The 20,636-nt window shown below is 42.3% G+C and overlaps 1 protein-coding gene across 4 annotated transcripts in view; it reads right to left on the bottom strand.

Moving 5' to 3' along the window:
• The window catches only part of lrp8 (low density lipoprotein receptor-related protein 8, apolipoprotein e receptor), a 163,105-nt gene that overhangs the window by 54,981 nt on the left and 87,488 nt on the right, over positions 1 to 20,636 (bottom strand). For all 4 annotated transcript variants that reach the window (XM_047587042.1, XM_047587044.1, XM_047587043.1 and 1 more), the window contains exon 4: positions 13,935 to 14,063. In XM_047587042.1, coding sequence (XP_047442998.1) covers positions 13,935 to 14,063 — 129 coding nt within the window. The remainder of the gene's footprint in view (positions 1 to 13,934; positions 14,064 to 20,636) is intronic.

Raw genomic sequence — 20,636 nt, 5'->3', positions numbered from 1 at the left:
TTTTATAAGAATACAGGTATCGTCATTTGAAATGTCTCCCTATCTTATGACCCAATTTCCCATAAAGTACTACTTTCTGGGAGGATAGTGCTTCTCTATCATTGTCCAGCTCTAGCTGTGCACGTTATTCTCTTTGTGGTATTTTCACGTTAAAACTCAACTTTAAAACACCACACAGAAACCTTTTGAAATCGATATTTGCTGCTTGTCCACTTGTGAATAGGAATTAAGTACACATCTAAGAGGCTTTTGATGTTCGACAAATTCATTCTAGACACGTCACTGCTCATTAACTACTACTCTCAACAACAAAAAGAACAAGGGATCCTGCAACAGATGGTATAGTCCCAATATAGTTCTCATCTCAACATCATGGAGCCGGTGTGAGATTACACAAGTTGACAGAAGACCATGTGACCAGTTAAAATCCACAGAAGAACTGATGCAACTTCTCCTCAACATATAGGGAAAATATAACTGCAAAATCTTCTGTTCTCTACACTTTCAATGGAATTAATTCATAATAAAAAAAAGGACTCATGCATTAGTTGTAAAACCATTTTCACAGTATTGTTTAACATACTTTTAGTGTAAAGCTACACGGAGCACAGTCGATGTTGGTTCAAACCCCTGCTCTTATCACCTGCATACGTCTAAGCTGACACACACAGAGGAGGCTTCGGTCGATCAGTCACTTCGCCAGCTTCTCAGTTACTGCGGGCCTAAGCCAATTCTTAGGGAAAATGGACGGGGGCAATCGAAAAGGAGACAGGTGCTCAGAGGATCACATGGGGTGGTAGATCCATTGAAAGATGTGACAGCAGAAATGTTTTTTTTTTTCAAAAAAAAAAAAAAAAAAGGAACCCATTCCCAGAACAGCGTGCAGCCTTGATTTAGTAGCAGATAAAAGCAGAGAGGTGGTCTATATAGTAGAATTACACTCAGCAAACGTTATTATTATCATTCTGCATTCAATATTAAGGCATTCAAATAATACAGAGGTTCAAATATTATGTTTTTTATTTCAAACATGTGCAACATAGGCTGGCATAAACATACCTGAAATAAGAATAAAAATACCTGCCTGATATATAGGCCTATGCCTAAGACAACCTATGTTTGAAATTAGCAAAACTACTTCTTCATAGGATTGTATAACAATGCTGGAACCCTGGCTGTTAATTGAACACATCCATCCAATGGATCATTCTAGCAATTACACTTTTAAATAGGTAATCAGTAATCTGTTCCTGATTACATCTTGACGGTCACCTTCCCCCACTAGGTGATTGTGTTTAACTTGGGGTCAAAGCTTTCTATCCATCCTTCCCCAGACCCACCCCTGGACAGCTAATAGATGGAGCAGAGAGATAGGGCACAGCTCATTGACCTTGATCTGAAGGACAATTGAACTCCCTTCCAGCATGCAGAAGCACAAAGCCAGTGGTCAGGCCAACAAAAATGCATACACACAGAAGAAAATATATGCAGTTTCGACCAAACACACATAGCCCCACACATGCAAACTGACAAAAAAAAATAAAATAAAAATCCAAGCAAATGTAGTGCACGTACACGATGCACACACACACACCGCATGACTTTTTTTTTCGTACGTGTCACTGGGTTTAATGTTTCTGGAGCGAGGAATCCAATCAGACTCTGGTCTAACATGTCAGGCACTGAGCCGTGGTGTGGGAGCATGCTCATGCGCGCGCACACAATCTCGCCCACGCAGACACACGCCTGTCTACCAACCTCAGTTCACCAGGTGCGCAAGCACAAAAAGCAAGCCTGAAGATCACAGATCAGCTCTTAACAACCAGATATATGAATAAAATATTTACTTCGCCGCTCGCTCTATCAAACGCTGCATTTAACGGAACAGGAAAAAAAAAAAAACAGAGAAAGAACAGAGCTCCACAATCTGCTCGAAACAGACAGCAGCACCTGAAGGCATTTTAGGATGAGAAGACTTAATGGGCCATATAGCAGACAAGCGACGTGCTCATCTTCTCCATGGAATATCAATACGGACGCCTTATCTTTCATGCCACAGCATCGTCGATATAAAACAAATCCGCGTTGAGTCAAGTAGTATTTCACTGACAGGTACATGAGCATAATTGCAAAGAAGTCACCATCAATATTCATGGGGATTTATGGTATAAAGAACACAAAATTTCTGTGTAGTTTATTTTTAACTCATTCTTTCCTGCAACACTGTTGTTCTGCTCTGCTTTGGGTAAACAGATAGCTATAGGTCATTCTGGTTTGTCAATTTGCTTTACTGTAAGCTATCGGGCAACATCTTCTGAGGGTTTGGGAAACTTTTGGACCTGGCATTCATGCAGATGTTATTTAGACATGTACCACCCACCTAGGCCAGAACAGGGCAGCCCATCAAAAACACTTCAGGAACAACTCCAAAAAACATGAAAAACAGCCCCAAGTGCCGACCAGGTTCACAAATTCACTAGATCCCAAACCGATCAAGTATCTGTAGGATGCAGTGGAACAAGCCTGATCCACAGAGGCCCCTCCCCTCAACCCACAGCACCCAAAGGCCCCCATTAACAACATTCTGTTTCCAGATAGATTAGGATACCCTCAGAAGGCCCATGTCCATTGTCTGATGAGTCACAACTGTTTTTGAGGCACAATGGAGAGCTAAACAATATTAGGAAGGCGGTCATAATGTTTTGCCCTGTACAGAAGTTTCAGATAACACAAGTTTCAGGCATTTGACAAGGCAGTGTATTCTTCTGCTGGTTGAAGGGTAACTTTAGACCGGTGTTGCGTGACATGTCACTTTGTCTTCTCCATTCACCGTTGAAAAGCTAACCCACCCACCTCACAAAAACAGAGGCAAATGTCACACGCGCAAAAAAAATAAAAAAAGCTAAATGTCCTGTTTCCAGCAAAAAAAAACTCGACCCTTTATCACCAAATACAAAACGGGGGACCAGAGGAGCGACGGTGATGCATCCTATATTTAACCTGTACGTTATGTGCAAATTATTACAGCCGCTCTCTGTCCACGTGTCACTTAACAACCGATGACCCACTTCATCACTCTCGCAGCAGGGTCACAAGAAGCACGGCATTTAAGTTAAAATGATTGTGCAATTACTTGACAGCACCTCGTTTTAGGGGCCAACCGCAAACTAAAATTATAGGGTGCCAATTATTTTTTTTTTAACATTGCACAGAAGTAAAAATTGAAATTACAGGGCGCATAAATAAAAAATCTGAATTTTTCTCGCGCTCCGCAACCCCACAGCACTCAGACAGATCTTCATGTACTAAGCCAGTGTTTTTTAGGACTGGTAGCTAATGTAGCATTTGCTATGTATCAGGCACCATTACCCACGATATCATTAAAACAGCAAAGCATCGGAGGAAGAAGACTGCCCGAGGCGTCAGCTCTACTGCATCTGTAAAAAGATGCTTGTGCGTTGCCCGGGTTTGAAAATATTAAGCTGAGTCTAAATGCTGAGGACTAGAGGAGAAAGGTGAGGAGGACGGGAGGGAGAGGAAGCAGTTTTAGATAATACTTTTGATGCAAAAAAGACATCAACAATTTGACATGCAGTCCCTCTCCGGGGTTCTCACAAAGTGTTTATCAGTGCTTTGGCTACATTAGACCTCTGAAGCATGAGCACAGAAGGATAAAAGCATGCAGGCACACACACACACACACATACACGCAAACACGCGCACACAGATATACATGCACACTGGTGACAACCAGACAAGAAGGCCCTAAGCTCTCAGCCCTTCAACTTACTCCTAACGGAATAGACAGTGTGGGGAGATGAAATTCAGAATAGATTTATCACTGACTGACAAACAGAAGGCAGCTTCAGAGGAAATTCAGTTTCTGACTGCCTCGCCGAATGGGGTTTAACCGGCACAGAGCAGGCACTGCATGTTTGGAGCACCGGCGGGGGAAACGCCTCGTCACGCGCCAGTCTTTTCTTTGGGTTGGAAAATGAAACACAAGATAGTGCTATTGGTGAACTGGTTTTACATTTGCAGTATATCTTTAATCATGCTGTGCATATAGCATTGTAGACTAGGGTGGTCTGAGACTGAGCTTCATGCATTTCTTTTTATCAAAGATGATGGCTTTACCCAGAACACAGTGTCGCTTTATGGTCTTCTCTGTGCCAAGACATTGATTTTTGCAGAACTGGGAAGGGGAAGAACTCCCGTCTGTTAATCGTTGGATAACAATACTAACAGGTACCCTCCACCTAGAGAAAAACGGATATGTCGTAAGTGTCAGACTGGAAGAATATAAGAAGATCTGGGGACCAATGATCACCTTTTTAAAGGGACAGCACAGTATTTGTGACTCATATGGCCTGAACATGTATTTCAACATGTATTTCCAGGTAAGTGGGTGGATTGGGTTGTTATTTTTATTATGTCATTTGTTGCTTTAAGTTCTGTCAATTGTCTCAAACTTTGATTGTCCTGCAATAGTTCTGGAATGGCACAAAACCATGGTCCAACAATAATCTTAAGAAGAATAGAGCCCACGTCATTTAGTAATGACTATTAATGACCTAATATTTCAGTAACGTTCACAAATATTTCTTTAAAATGGAGTATTTCTGTCAATAAACCGGTCAAACTCCTGTCTGATCCAGGCTCAGCCGAGCCCAGGCTTATCACTCCTTTAGCACTTGTGTGGTTTCAGACCACAACATGATGCAGTAGCAACCGCAACGCTAGAAACAATAATGCAATAAAACTAAATAAACCACACAAAGCGCCGAGCGCTGCGAATTCATCTCCGCTGTTATCCTCTTCCAAATGGAGACCTTCTGTTCACCGGTGCTGGTTAGACTGTCTTTGCTCGGAGTAAAAATATGTCAAACTGAGTGTGAAAAACCACGGAAAATAAGGCCTTGATGTAGCGTGGCAGCAGAGCCGGGGGAATCCAAGCGAAATGGCAGCTTAGATGAAGAGAAAAATGGTACAACATTCACTGAGAGACCGTCTCTGTGTAACCTGATTGGCGTACACCAGGGAAAGACTTTTCTTAACCACCCTCATGATGAGTGGGGACCGTGGGGATTGCACAAACAGAACACGCCGAACGCACGCGCACACGCGCGATCCAACACGGACAGCACACTGAAAAGAACAGGATATTTCAACAGCTCAATCACTTTGACACCTGACAGCAGCATAGAATTAAACACTAAGTGCCTCACAAACGAACGCGGCAGATTAAATGTGTATGTGTGACGGAGGTGTGTGATGAATGTCCTTGTCAGTCTCTTCATACTTGTAAGGCTTGTGTATTGACACAGCGCTTATTGTCATAAAATTTCAGCCATTACACATAAAATGTGACATGTTCAACGCTCCATTGTCGGAGCTCCTCGCAGCCTTAAATCTAATCAGTGTCCTCGCCCCCTCCCAGCGCACGCACACACAATACGCATGAACACATGTACACGGACGTGGCCGCCCGCCCGCCCGTCTGAAAAATAATTGTTTTTCCCTCCCATGATCGCCGAGTAGTAAATCTATGAATACATTAAAAAGAGGTCACTGTGATTAACTGTGATGATTGCAATGCAGTGCATCTCCACAGTACACATATAAGCATGTATCTTACCAGGGATGCAGCATAGTAATGACATAATTACCATTTCAGACAGCTTTATCAGACCAGAGATGCCGTTTGTCATGTGTGATTACTCAGCCACAGAGTAAGCATGTTTCTTCGTCCTAAAACTGTACAGCGCCATTAGTAACCCGCAGTTACAGCTGCTAGGACTGTGCCTGCAACACAAGGTCGGCAATAGCTGTGTTTCCATTAGAGTTTTTCGCAAAACAAAAGAGATATTTCTGATTTTATTTATTTTTTTTCAATGCTTAAATTCTCGTCAAGCGAGACTTCACTTTGAGGAAGATGGAGTTCAAATGAATGATGCAGTGCATAAACACGCCAATACATTGTGCAACAGAAAGTGACCTGTTACCACTTAAAGCAGGCAGCGCACATTTATGCAACACATCATGTTTGTCATCTTTTCAGAAAGGCTGTTTAAACTTAAATAGACAAGTACATTAGTGGGGATTTTAGATGACTGGTTCAGTGGCCCAGAGAGCAGCCAACCTTCCTTTCTCACTCTTTTACATTCTGTTGCATCTCCCTCAGATGGAGCCGAGTTGCGTTTTCACCTTGGTCAATTTTCTAGACTCCACCGAACATCTCCAACGAGTGGAGTGTGTGTGTGTATGTAAAAAAAAGACGACGAGGTTGGAAGCGAAAGAGGAATGAGTAATGTTCTTAAAGCTATCACTGGAGGAAAACAGTCTGCTTGAGTTTGAAGTGCAAGCGCCTCTGGGTGCCCAGCGAGCCTGTTTGTGCGGCAGCACTCCATTACATTACACCTACGCACTCGGTGAGAGCAGTCAAAGGATTATAAATGAAGGAGAGTGTAATGGGAAGAAACACTCTGTGTCGACGCAGTCACCTCTTCTACTGGAAAAGCGGGTGAAGCAAGATAAAAAGAAGCAAAACACATCACGGCAACCACACATTTTTTTTTATGTGGCTGAACTCTTCTTTGTCTAGTTTGATCTGTTATCAAATAATAGGATCAAATGTGCATTAACCGTACAGTAACGTGGACTAAGGAAGCTGTACTGTACGCGTTTTCACGCGTTTTCAATTTGACCTTCCTTTGTTCTTTCACATAGAAAATATCAGAGCCTCTTTACAAGCTTGTTTATTAAGTCATGACACTTTATTCACTTCCTTCCTTTTAATTCCCAGCAGAATAACACACACACACAGCTAACCCTCCCTCTCCGCCACCACTCGGCGCCCCGCTATAAAACACCAGCCAACATATCCCTGGTGGGCATCGATTCAGCAGCAGCTTGCTGTAATGTAACATAGCAGTAGAGGCTGATGTGAAAAGAGCAACAGGTCCCCAGAGTCTGGCTCCCTCTCCTAGTGCTACAGTGTTTCTCTCTCTCTCTGTGTGTGTTGCCCCATTTTTCCTAGTCAACAAAGCGTCAGAGGAGCGAGTGCTGGCATCGCAGGGGGAGAACGAGTAAAAGTAAGCGGGATTCACATAGAGCAAAGCGAAGAGAGAATGAAAACATGCAGCGGACGGACGTACACCTATCAGGCCTGACATTATGACCACAGAATGTTGTTGGGACCCATATTTCCCATAGGTCTTTGAGGGAGGGGCCTCTGAAATCAGGCTATGAATCAAGCTTGGGGATGGCTTTGCTATGGGGTGGGGGTGCAAGGTCTGGTCTAGATGGGTGACACATGTCTGAGACATCCACATGATACCAGGTTCAAAAGTTTCACAAGACGGTCAATGTTATTAACTTCTCCTGTCGGCAGTCATAATGCTATGACCGGCCGATGTATATGCATACATGCACAGGCCGAAATACCATCAAATGTACAACAAATCCATCTGTGTGTTAATGACAAAGAGGTGTTACAACAGATGATGCAATGTCAATCTAGAGCAAAGCAAAGCCCAAAACAAAAATTCCCCCAGCACTCCCCCCCCGGTAAAAAAAATGTTTATTACATTTGTGCACAATTAAGCGATTGGACACTTTGAGTGGCAGGTGGGTGCCATCAGAGGCTGCTAGCTGTCTCTCTCTCTCACCCACTCATGCTTATTTGCCCACGTCTGAATCAGCCGTGAAGACGGCGACAGCGACAAACACTGAGCTCCAGAACCTGCTCGTCATTAAATCTGCGGGTGACGTCGAGGAGGGATAATCGATTTAAACACCAATAGTGTGATGTGAGCCTGTATCTAAAGGCTCATGTATGAAATTTAAATAGAAGGATTAAGTGGGAGCGATGTCACTCTCAATGGGGTGTAAAAAAAAAAAAAAAAAACAACAACAAGAAAAACCCCAACAACAACGTAAATCTCTTATGGCTTGTATATTAGAATACAGTGTTTTCATATAGCTCTAAAGATCAAAAAGCCTGGCTGGCTGTGATAGAGCTAAGCTGCTCTTAATGCAGGGTGAGCACAGGTATATATTAAAATAAATGCTAGCGAGAGGGAATGAATGCTGCAAGCAGGTAAGGAAGACACGCAAAACTATTGTGGATAAGAATACACAAATGGGAAAAAATAGACATCATTAATTCTATAGGTATTTAAGAGAAAAAGCAATGCATTTCACGGATATTTTGGGCGATTCATTCAATTCTTTTTCAGTGATTTAATTTTACCACCTCAAATTTCCTGACACACAACTTTTTTGTTTCTATTAAATGCACTGAAACGTGAAGGGGAAATTGCACGTGATCCATTGAAAGTCTGTTCTCATTTAAACCTGCATGATCTTACTATGGGAATGTAAACCTGCCGGTTGGCGAGCAACGCGTCCGTGCAGCACTAAGCCGCAGAGACCGATTCCTTTAAAGTGCTCAACGTTTATTGATGAGGAAATAAATGACGTTCATAATCTGTGTTTAGCTTTAAAACTTGGCTTAATGAGAAAACGCGATCGTAGCGTTCAGAGAACAAAACGAGAGGCCATCCTTCTTGAAAACACCCACATCCTACCCAAAAATTAAAAAAAATAAAAAATACGCACACATGCACGCTCATCCTGAAGCATACAAACACACCGCTTGCATTGGATGTGAGCCTAAATGAATGCAATTTCACATCAACATAAATTAAAGGCTCATAAACTTTCTTCAGAGCCCTCTGCTGAGTCTAATAAAGGGCCTCTCGTCCCGGACCCATGTTTTATTCAACGTTTGGATAAGCTCAATTAGCAGCTCCAATTAATGGTAGCTGTACTCCAATTGGAGCCGTCGACGGTGGGAGGGAAGGAGAGAAGAGAGGAGGGGGGGGGGGGGGGATCAGAGGTGGAGGAGGGCGGTGTGGATTGGTGAGGACTAGCAGTTGGGTGAAAGCAGCAGATTTACAAAAGGAAGTTTATTTTCACAAACACGCATCGAACTATTTTAGTCCCATATGTAATCTGTGCAACTTCAAAATATTTAAGCGCAAACGGTTGTTGTGCGAAATTCACGCCGCGGTGTCGATCAGTTATTAATAGTCACTGCTGGAACTCGTGTTTGTTGTTGCAATGTGTGTAAAATAATAGCAATAAATAAATGATCAGTTAGCCGTTTGTGGAGTTTTGTACTAAAGGCGTTCGCTCACATCCTCTGCATCTCCTGGGGGCTAAGCCTCCCCTGTCCTAAAAACCTAGTGACGCCCCTGTCAACATGTCACTGCTAAACTAATTTAGCATGGAACACAAGCTCCTCAGCAAACCTGCGTACCCGCTGTAGCAACTCATTGTCACACTCTATTGTCTCTTCACAAACACCTTAATAAGTGGGTAGCAGAAGTCAGCGTTACATATACATTGCTCGAACAACTGTTATTTTGTCACGTGCCGTCTTTTCTTCATTTTGGTTTCTGGAACATCGGCTTTCCATAAACACTAAACATAACAGCGATGACATGTTTAGGTTTTCTGTTCACCCACAGTGAGCGTCGGTCTGATTTCTCTTTACACCTGTTCTGCTTGAAGCTGCCTTACAGCATCAGAGCCAGACGGATACACTTGATGTATAATTTTTACACCACGTAGAGATGGAATAAGTGTTTCTCGCTTTTATCCCGCTTCTCTGTTATCTGAGCTTTGCTATTTTAGTTCAGTGGTGTAAATCTCTATACGGCAGAGAAAACTAAACTTGTGTTCTTCAAGGCTTCAAAAGCGGCGCGATCAACACGGACTGATGAAACATTAACGAGAAATGGTCAACAAACAGAGTTGGTATCTACTTTTAAATATCCAGAATTTTTCATTGACCACTACAAACAAGTCTTTTCTTTGTATGTAAAACAGAAACTGGTGAAATCGACCGTTTTACCTGTTATTGACTGCAGAGATATGCTGTATATAACTTTCTCAATTTGCATGACAAAAATACTATCTTAAACATACACATTGCACTAAAAGTGGTGTGTGAGTTGCGTGGCTACTACATATGGTCCAATTATCTGAACATTTCGTGTTTTTCAATCTTGATCTTTAACTGATTCTACTTTTCAGTAGAAGTCAGTTTTTGTCCAAAAGTTTTAATGAAGAGCAAAAGACCAGAGCTAATGGCTCCATTGTCTGGCCTTTGAAGTCAACTTTTATGAGTGAACTCTGATAGGACGGGCCCTTTCAAACAAGTCGGATGAACGCGTTAATATTCATCGCGTCATGTCTAAATGATAGATCAAAAGCTGATCTCTGCAGGTTATTATAACTGCAGGACTCCCGACGCGCACGCACATACACTCAAACCGCATCAGGCAGGAGATCAATTACTATCAAGACGGCCATGAAATATTTCACAGCTGCATTAACCACTTTCTCTCTCACTGCAATAGAGATGCACGTGTCGCGCAGATGAAAGGTGATGGGAAAAAAATATACGGTCCGTGTCAATACACAGAAAATGAAAGAGAATAAAAGAGCAGAGGTGTAAAGACGAAGAGAAAGTTTACGCTGCCCATCAGAAAAGCAGAAGTTGTGTGAATAATGACTTGGCCACTAATTCCCCAGTGCGATCACTGCGTGTATTCAGACAATGGAGATGAAGGGATCGGCGGAGAGATGTCGAAAGAAACAGCAGACACATGCAGAGAAGAACATAAGTTGAGGCATGTTTCTATCCACCTGTCAGAAAAAGCTTAACACAACTCTGTAGCGCGATTGTGATAGATGGTAGATTTCATGTGGTTGCATCAGTTGTCAAGGCCCAAAAACTTTTGATATGTTTTGATTAGTATCGTTTCTCTCGCTATCCATCAAGCATTTCCGGAACATAGGAAAGAAATTTAAATGCAAAATTTGTAAATTCCGCCTCTAAGGGAGCACTCAGTTAAAATAGTAACAAAAGCTGTAATTTGATGTGAAGTAGCGTTTTATTGTGGGAGTTATAATTTATAGTTTATTGTAGATGAAGCTCGGGATAATAAAGTTTTGTTCAAGTGAGATTTAGATGCAATCACGGTTCAATTAATGAAGAGGAAGCATGAGATGATCTTTTACTGTAGCCAAATATTCAGGCTTTATATGTGGCTTGTTACAGTTAACAGCAGTAGCCCAGTAATAGCATTTAAAATACATGTGGGTGTTTTATTTTGCTGAGATTACAATGCCGCCACTCCCTGGGGTCTCAAAAGTGAGGAGACGGCACGACTCAAGACAAATTATAAATATCTCAGAACTATCTCAGCAATCAATAAAATTCATTAAAAAGAACACTGTTAGAATTTAAGAAAAACTGGCAGTAATATTACAGTACATGCTTTTGTGTGTGTGTGTGTGTGTGTGATAAGTTATTTATGAATGCACACGTACCCGTCCTTCACTTACAGCATGAGAATGTATGAATGTCAAAGCGCCCGAGGAATGTTGGCAATATTATGGAAATGCATCGCGCACAAACACAATTTTGCGGATCCATCCCTGCGAGGACTCTACATTCTACGTTCACTTCGCACTTTGGCCCCTCGCAAGAGCGCCCGACAATTGGCCAAAATGTCTGTTCCCTCCACTGAAACGCAAGCACGGGCAGTCTGAGGGTCATTTTTTTTTTCGCTCCACACCCCCATACAATGGACGTTTATGCAGAAATTCAGAATACAAAATACAGGTTGCATAAAGGGCAACTCTTAAATCCAATCTATATTCTTGGAAAAGTGCTGCGTGTGCACTTGTTTCAGGTTTAAATCAATAATGCTGTAGGCCAGATGTTTATGCTGATGAAAATCAATAAGCCTTTTATCGCTTTGATATCAGTTTTGAGGATGTGGGCTAAGAAATGTGACAGGAGTGTTTGTATGTATAGTAATGGGAAAACGGGAGGCCGCTGCCGGTGAAGAAGTCGCAGAGGCTGAAAATACAATCCAAAATGTTTCTACAGAGCCTCTAGGGAGCCTTGTCTATGTGCATTTGAAGATTTCAAACAGCTCCTTTGATGCACCACAGAATGAATGTGTATGTGAGCTACATCTTGATTATAAAGTGGATGACTGAATCAAACACGATGGGCCTCAATCCACCAACCCTCAAACTCAAAGACCGTGCATGAGGCTGCATGTTCCTGAAGTGAGTGTATTTTGGAACATGAATCCATATGAGAACGCAGGGTGGACGTGTGCAGCTCGAAACATACATTTGCAAGACACACACTAGTCATCCCTTGTGTAAAACACATCTCAGAGTCTGAAGAACGATCCACTTCCAGATAACAGATCATCAGCCATGTAAAGAGATGATTGCAGGGAAAGAAAATATACATAAATAAATGAAGAGTTCCAATAAAACCCTTCCTGGTTGCGCTTAAGGTCAAATTTCAGTCTAGAAATATGCAGCAACCCAGGTGACATTTAAAAAGAGTACATGCACCCTTGCTAATTGGGTAAAAGCCACATATCTCACTTTTGGCATTATCTTAAGTTATTTTATGGAAGTAATAAATGACATTTACTTTTTTTTTTCCACACAGTTGCCCAAAAAGTTGGAATAATTTTGTCTATGGACACATTCCAAGTTTTGAAAAGAGACACTTTATCTATCAAGAACAAGTCACATTAGCAGGGTTTACACAGGGACTGTCCGGATCTGATGTTTACATGTACCTCAGCTTTTAATCGGAACGGCCGTTTTACAGATCGATGAAAACATCACGTGACTGATCAAAGATGGAGATCTCTCATCTAATCAGCAGTCATTAAATAAAAGGCTTAATTCCAAAAGTTTCTGGGGTCCACTTTTGCTATTGTGTATTGTGTGGTCTTCAAGGTTTTCCAGCGGTTCCGAATTTGTTCCACGCTTCAGTCTATCCACGCTTCAAGTAATTTTTGATGGACCCTTTTAAAAAGTTCGATATTTCTATTTTGTTCTGCCGTCTAAGCGTGCGATAATGCTTAGTTCTTTCAGAGCTAAAAACAAGCTCTCTGTGGCGCCACAGCCAAGTTGAGGAAATGTCACTCGAACGTCACTGCACATTTATGTCAAGACGGAGCACGCACAGACAGAACAGAGCCCGACTATTCACCATTTAAATGACTTTCGATTGGTTTGGCAAAAGGAATATTCGAACCCTCTGAAACCGAGTGAAATTTTTTTGGTTTGGGCTTCTAAACCAGCTGTAATCCGCACATTTGTCTCTGTGTAAACCCAGCTAATGTCACAGTCATTTTAGGAGACACAACTTTTTATTCCAACTTCACGGGTGAATGTGTGCTTCATCTTCCAGTCACAGTTCCCTTATTGTGCCACTTTTGTCTCTTTAATGATAATATTTCTAGTTTTCAGTTTGCACAAGACAAATGCTGTGCACCATAAAAGTTTTACATTTCATGAGTGAACTCTGATCTGATGAACTTCTTAATATTCCTCACTTCATCTCCAAACAGCAGATCAGACGCTGATGTCTGCAGGTTATTAGAACAGCAGGACGTCTGCAGCGGCACACACATGCACTCAAACTGCAGACAGGAAATCAATTATCATCAAAAATCCTATGAAATATTCCACAGATGCATTAATCACTTCTTTTTTTTTTACTGCATAGAGACACACATGTCAAACAGATGAAAGGCAGGAAAATATAGTCTGTGATTCACTTCTGTGTCAGTGCACAGAAAATAAAAGAGACTTCAAAAGGCATCGGTTCTAAGAAAGGATATAAATAAGATAGAAATAAGATATATCAAAGTCTACGGGGTTCTGGTTCAGTGTCTTTCTGCATAATTTCATGTCAAATACACAAGTTAAATAATTAGGCGAGCATGCGGCGAGCAAACTGCAAAGAAAGGTTAGAAAAAACACCCCATTCTATCCTTTTCCTTCCCCCTCCATTCAGCGTTGCCCAGACTCACCTGCAGCGCACTGCTCCTCGTCTGCCCCGTTCTCGCAGTCTCTCTCGCCGTCGCATCGCCATGACAACGAAACACATTTGCTGGCAGCCCCTCCACAATCAAACTTCTCAGGCGGACAAGTCTGCCGGCCTGTTGAGAAAGGACGGGGGTGGAAAGGAAAAACACAGCAAGGGCGGGATGGCACAGAGGGAGATGGAAAAAAAATGAGAGAAAGAGGGAGGGAGAAGGGATGGAAGAAAAGGGAAGGGGGGCAAATAGGGACAGACAGGGAGAGTAAAATGGGACAAGAAGAAGTGGGGAGGAGGAAAAAGATGGAGAGAGAAGGGACAGCCAGTCAATGAAACAGTTTGATAACTTGGTTATCTTGTTGCTCAAATCGATTCCCACTCAGAGGCCTGCAATTAAACTAGACACGGCAAGAGTGGAACAAAGGAGCTGGAACACTGTCAGCAAAACAGAAACACATATACAGCAACCAAGAAAACACACAAGACAAAGAGAAAGAAAGATAAGCAGTCCTTTCTATTGAAATTTAACTGTGTGTAACTAAGGCTGCTTACTTGAATTATTAATCAATATATTTGTTATTTCTTTGATTAGCTGGTGGTTAAAAATAAAAAAAATGTCAAGAGCACATAGCTAACATTCATTTTTAGACACTGACAACTATAAACCTTTCACTTATTTACATTTATTTCATGAATTTATCCTCATGAGACCCCGTGTCCTCATATGGGGACGTTGAGATTTAGGTTTTATTGCAGCTTATTCCACTTCATTTAAACCCATTGTCCTCATTAGTGGATGCTTCTAACTAATTTATTTATGCTTATTTAGGTTTCTAGTTTGATATGATGTGCAAATTTAACAAATTAGCAATTTTTGCTAATTAGCAAGTCTGCGATTCTGTCTTTGCACAGCAATGTTCAGGTATTAAAATAAACTGTTTTATATTTTGTCACCCATTGGGACTTCTTTATAATATAAATAATGAAAGGAGGGGCCTCTGTGGATCTAATTTTGTAGATGCATCCTCTGATTTTATTATCTTGTCCGATGACACTTCGATGTGTGGGCACGAAAAGCCAGGGGCTAAAACCACAAGCCCTGTGATTACTGCACGACCTCCTGAGCCACATTGGCAGTTTGGTCAATAATGTAAATAATCAGTGTTGCTGAACCGCACAGAATGCATTTAGAAACTTTTTTTTTAGCTTCTGTATAATGTGAAGCCATATAGGTAGATATTTTTTTATGACAGAGAGTTCGGGAAAGTGCATGAAACAGATTGTCAAACAACACTCAGTATGTGAGTGAGAATGAGGTCCCTACAGGCAAAAGCCCATTACATTCGAGAAGGCCTACGCTCCCCACCTGTGTAACCCGTGGGGCTGGAGCGGGGAGGAAAAAATACAGCATTCTAATACATCAAATTTACACCGAGGCCCCACTGCAAATCCCTGTCCCCTTCTTCCTGCAAACCACTACACACCTCACCCTGCCTCCTTCTCCTCCAGGCTCTCCCTTAAATGTCTCTCTCACACACACCAACACCGGCGCTCTCTAAAACCATAGAGACTAAAGGCCCAGATTACATTACAGCGCTGTGTCAAACTCAACTCTATCAATTATACATATCTGACCACCAGCACGCTTCCTGGCAACAAGCCTGTGTTTGTGTGCACTGCAGCCTCAGATCAATAGTGCCTTTGGGATTTGGCCATTCCAGTTTCGTTCCCTTTTTTTATTCATCTCATATTTCTTTCTTTTCATTTAGATTTTAAACAGCACTCTATAAATTGCTGCCATTCAAACGCTGCCCCTCGTGAGAGTTTCAGTGCTGCCGAGGGTTTCCTGCCAACCGCGCCATCTTGGTTCTGCGTTGCAGAAAAAAATCTCTTGAACTACAGTTTTTGGATGAGTTGGATTAAAGGTCAAGGTTTTGGATTCATCCTTTTCGCCACCATTTGCTGGTGTTGATCTTTTGGATGACCACCACCGCCCCTCCTCACCTCCAGCTCTCCTTCCTCCTGCTTGTGAATATCGGGCTCTTGTGCGAGCATCTTTTCAATGCGTCTCCCCTAAATGAGGTTTCCCCTGGCCTTTAAAGAATAAAAGCCTTCTGCAAATCCCCTTTAAGAGAGTGAACGAGCGAGCACCATATCAGCAGAGTCTGGTTATTACTGCCAAGGGGACTGAATGGACTGTGTGTGTGCGCCTGCGAGAGTGTGTGTCCATGTACTTGTGCCTTTGATGCACAAAACACGTCTCTTCTGGTCAACGTGACGGTGTGAATATGAATACCAACGGGGGCTGTGTGAAGGAGCGTGAACGTGTGAACTGTCTCACATCTGGCTTACTGTTCAGTCGATTTAAATGCGAGTTGTGGAAATACCGTAATATATAGATAATAGTCTCCTCATGCTTCACATTATCGACCTATTCTAACGGCGTATCTGTGTGTGTGTGTGTGTGGGCCAGCACAGCCATGGAGCCTCTATGGGAGATTTACTCCGTCTCGTACCAAACTCTCACACAGAAACACCCTCCCGCCCCCATGGGTGTCTGACTGACAGCTGAGTTAAAAGGATGTAATTTGTCTGACTGACCATTTAAAGGCCCTAGGAGTCTGAAAGACAGAATCATGGATCAGCTGTCAATCAAACGTTAGAATACAGCAAGCAAGAACAACAGAAAGCTCCCCCGGACATTGATTATGACAAAATAAATGAAAAGATTTTCACCCCAATCGTAATAATGTCTGCTGAATAAAACGGGCAGTTTGAATGCCCTACGATTGCACGGTTAAGTAATAATCCGTCAGTATTTAAACGTTTGTTCTGCAGCTCTCCGTTAGCCTTTGATATAACACAGTGGCAGTTCTGCCCATACCAATACAGCCTCGGCTTCGCTCGTCTCACAGGCCGTTCTCCCAGAGGAAATTGGGCTGCGCGAAATACGAAACGCATTTTAGGCAGACGCGAGGGCATTGTGTTCGGAATAAACATAAGTGATACTACAGGGAGTGCTGTGATTACCACAATGAACGACACTTGATGTCTGCACACACATAAACAAAAACAAAAACACGCTGACTAAAGAACGTCAAACCGATGCACCTCTTGATCACACAAATTTACCAGAATGCAATCAAAACGCAGCGTTTTCTCATCAGTTTCTGTCTAGCATGTTGGTTGTCTTTGACCAAATGATCACGAGGTATGCTAATGTCCCGGACTTTTGAAAGTCGGTTCTTAGCAAAAATTGACAAAACTCTTTGTTCCCCTTTATCTAAATCCTGACTGGTGTATCCAGCGGAAGAGCACACGCTGAGAAGTAGTTAGAGCCTTACATACAAGACCCTTAAAGGCCCCATTGTATCTCAAAGACCTCATAGTACCAGATCATCCCAATAGATCACTTAGACTTCAAAGTTTAAGCTTTCTTGTGGTTTCAAAAAGTAGGATGGAAGGTAAAGCCTTCAGCTTTCAGGCCCCTCTCCTGTGGGACCATCTCCGAGGTTGAGTTTGAGTTAAGGTTAGGCTAAGACTTTTCTTCCTGATAAAACTCAGGGTTGGCTCAGGTGACAATGGACAATCCCTTGGTTATGCTGCTATAAGTCTATAGACTGCTGGGCGATGATGCAGTGAGCACCTATCCTCTACCCTTTTCTCTCTGGCACTGAGCTCCTCTAATTTCTTCTCTATTACTACTAATGTGTTTGCATGCTACTATTGTTTAGCCTGTTAATAGTTTTGTGTCCCTTTCTTCATCCTCCTTTCCCTCACTTCCCCCAGGGTCCCGCCATATGAGCTGGGTTCTGCTCAAGGTTTCTCCCTGTTTAAAGGAACGTTTTTCCTGTCACCACCACCTTCATTTCTGCTCTGGAGCTAATTGAACCTAGTTAAACTGAACTGGGAACACATAATGACTGAAGAGATATCGCAGACCATCACAATTTTCCAAGCAAATACCAGTATTCGATTGCTGCTCTGACATACTCAGAAATCTAAAGCCTGCATGCGTACAAAAACATGGAATCTGAGTGAAATTCTCTCTAAGAAAATGTGTACACAAGCACCTGTATACTCACACACACAGTGTTTATGGAGACATCACACACAGCTGTTTGACTAAATTGACCATTCTCAAGACTTTGTATTGAATGAATATTTCAAGAGCTGTGGAACTGCTGAGGCACTGAGACAAACACCAGGCAGTTAGCAGCCAGCTACCTTGCTTACTGCCAAGGTTTGCAGCAGATAACAGCTGAGGAACTGATACCAGCAATGCTCCAGTGGAGCAGCTTGGCGGTGAGCAGCAAGGCATGGTGGTTCGACACTAGCAACCTCCCAGGTGGGTGTATGCGCGATCGAATGAGTGTGAAACAGGGTCAGAACAAGAGTGCGGGGTTCAGTGAATATATCCAGGATAAATCGGAGTAAAGCAAACAAACAAGTGCAATTGGCTGGATGACCTGGTTAGAGACGTTCCTTCAACTTCCATTTCTGTAACACACAGGCATAAAATTCTCAACAGGATCAGCACCGAGCCCTTTTGTTCACACTGTAACGCAATCACATATTTATTCTGCAGTCGCACTGAGGTAGCAGTAATTTCCCAGGCGTACTGTGAGAGTATTTTCTCAGCATGACATTATCATTAGAAAATGCCAAATGCTTAGTGATGCACATGTACGTATATCTCATTACAACATACACACAAAAAAGAACAGGGAATGTTTTGCCAGTGCAATGCTTTATTACCATACTAGCGTTTCAATTGAACACTCATGTCAGTGTCTAATGCAAACAATACAACATGGAATTTTAAGGTATGCATTTGCAAGTTGGTGCAAATGAGCCCATCCATATCACTGCACTTAATCATTACCCTTCCTATGCCTATGGTGCATGTTTACTTCTATCTCTTGTCAATTTGTGCAAATCCAAGTGTTCTTTTCATCTATTTTTGCACATACCATTATATCCTATTGTGTTTTACTGAATGCATTGTATTATTGATATTATTTAATATTTATTTTTACACCTTATACCTATTTTTCTCTGGTGGTCTTCAAGGGTGTATTTTTTAATGTACAATTGAGCTACTATGACCAAGCGTGCTCGCTTTGGATGAATAAAGTGTAAGTGTTGCAGATTGAAAGTAAACTGGCACAAGCTGAATTCGTACTGGCCCTGGGAAATTATGCAAGGAGTCAGAGTGTACGTAAAAAAAAAAAAACATTTAGCCCTGAATATGTACAAATTACATACAAACACAATTAATTAAAATATTCCTGTGTGCAGTCAGTACGTCTTACTCAGCATGAAATCATTTTTGAGGAGAAGAACTGTATGTCTAGTCAAGTACTATTTCTACACACTTAGTAGAAAGGAGTTTGGAAATTGTGCGTTTTGCTCATCCTGGGGTCAGAAAACTAATCTGGCACGTAAAATACTACGCAGTGTTTTAATCCAGAAGTGGCTCGAGAAGACTTGTTATTCCTCTCACACGGCTCACCTAAGTGTCTATTATGAGCGGGGTAAAGGGGTGGACTGAGCAAGGTGCAGTATGCTAATGAACACTTGATTAACTACTTTCCTAATTTCCCTTCACAAGAAGGGAGGGGTTGGACCATTGTAGCATGCCGCCTGACGTCCACCATCCAGCTGCCTGCCTGCCCAGCATGAAAGCTATCCTCGCAGGTAATTGATGCAGAAGGCTCGCGGCCCTGCAGACTAATGCTAAGATAATTTATTTATTATGAAGTGTGTCTATGAGGCCAGGTAATATTAGTCATCGGTAAGTCAGTGTCGGCCACGGTGAGAAGAAACGTCAAAACAAAGGCACGTGGGAGGGATTGTGATGATATGGGGCATGATGAATGGGGAGGAATGGAGGATTATAGGTGCATTAATTTAAAATGCTCCAACACTCTAGACAGCGCAGCACTGATTGATGAAGTAGCCTCCTTTTTATGCAAACACCTAGGAAACACATCCCGTTACATCGGTGGGATATTATGGATGCCCAAATACACGGCGATGGTGTGAATATAAAATGGCTTCACACGTAGCGCAAATAAAAATGTGAACCACGTGTAATTTCTTAAAAAATAGAGACGCACGGACACTCTCTTTTGATCTTAGGTTTTCCTTTAAGGACAACAACAATCACGGGGATCGACTGCAAGCGCGCGAGCAACGCAAACTTCTTTCTCGCATTTCGCTGACAGATCATCAATTAAGTCTGACTAACAGGGGGGGTCCATAACAGCTGATTGTCTGTGAAATAGGACAATTAAACCCAAGTTTCAGTCATGAGGTCGCACCATAAATTGGCGAGCGCCTGCTTGAGAACAGTAAACTTTTATCGCTTGGCCGCTCTGCGCAGTAAAAACAGGACCGGTGCATCCCTTGAATCGATACCAGTGCGACGCGCCTCCCGGTGGCTCAGTGTGTTCACATAGAGGCCTTGTAAAAATTCCGTCGTTCAATTTCGGACAATTAAACAAACGCCACATATGTCTCAGTCTGGTGCTCTTTGCCTCAGTTTACCGTAATTAACTTGGATTAATGGACGATAAACAAAACAGGGAAGAAGTGTGTGAGAGGTCAAATAAGGCGGGACGAGGGAGAGGAGGTCAGATATTGCTCACAGAACCGTGAATATTAATAGGAGGACAAACCGGGACCGAGG

Source organism: Mugil cephalus, chromosome 6 (assembly GCF_022458985.1).
Source record: "Mugil cephalus isolate CIBA_MC_2020 chromosome 6, CIBA_Mcephalus_1.1, whole genome shotgun sequence".
Taxonomy (NCBI): Eukaryota; Metazoa; Chordata; class Actinopteri; order Mugiliformes; family Mugilidae; genus Mugil; species Mugil cephalus.
The sequence above is the reverse complement of the archived record's forward strand: the minus strand, read 5'-3'. Positions and strand labels throughout refer to the sequence as shown.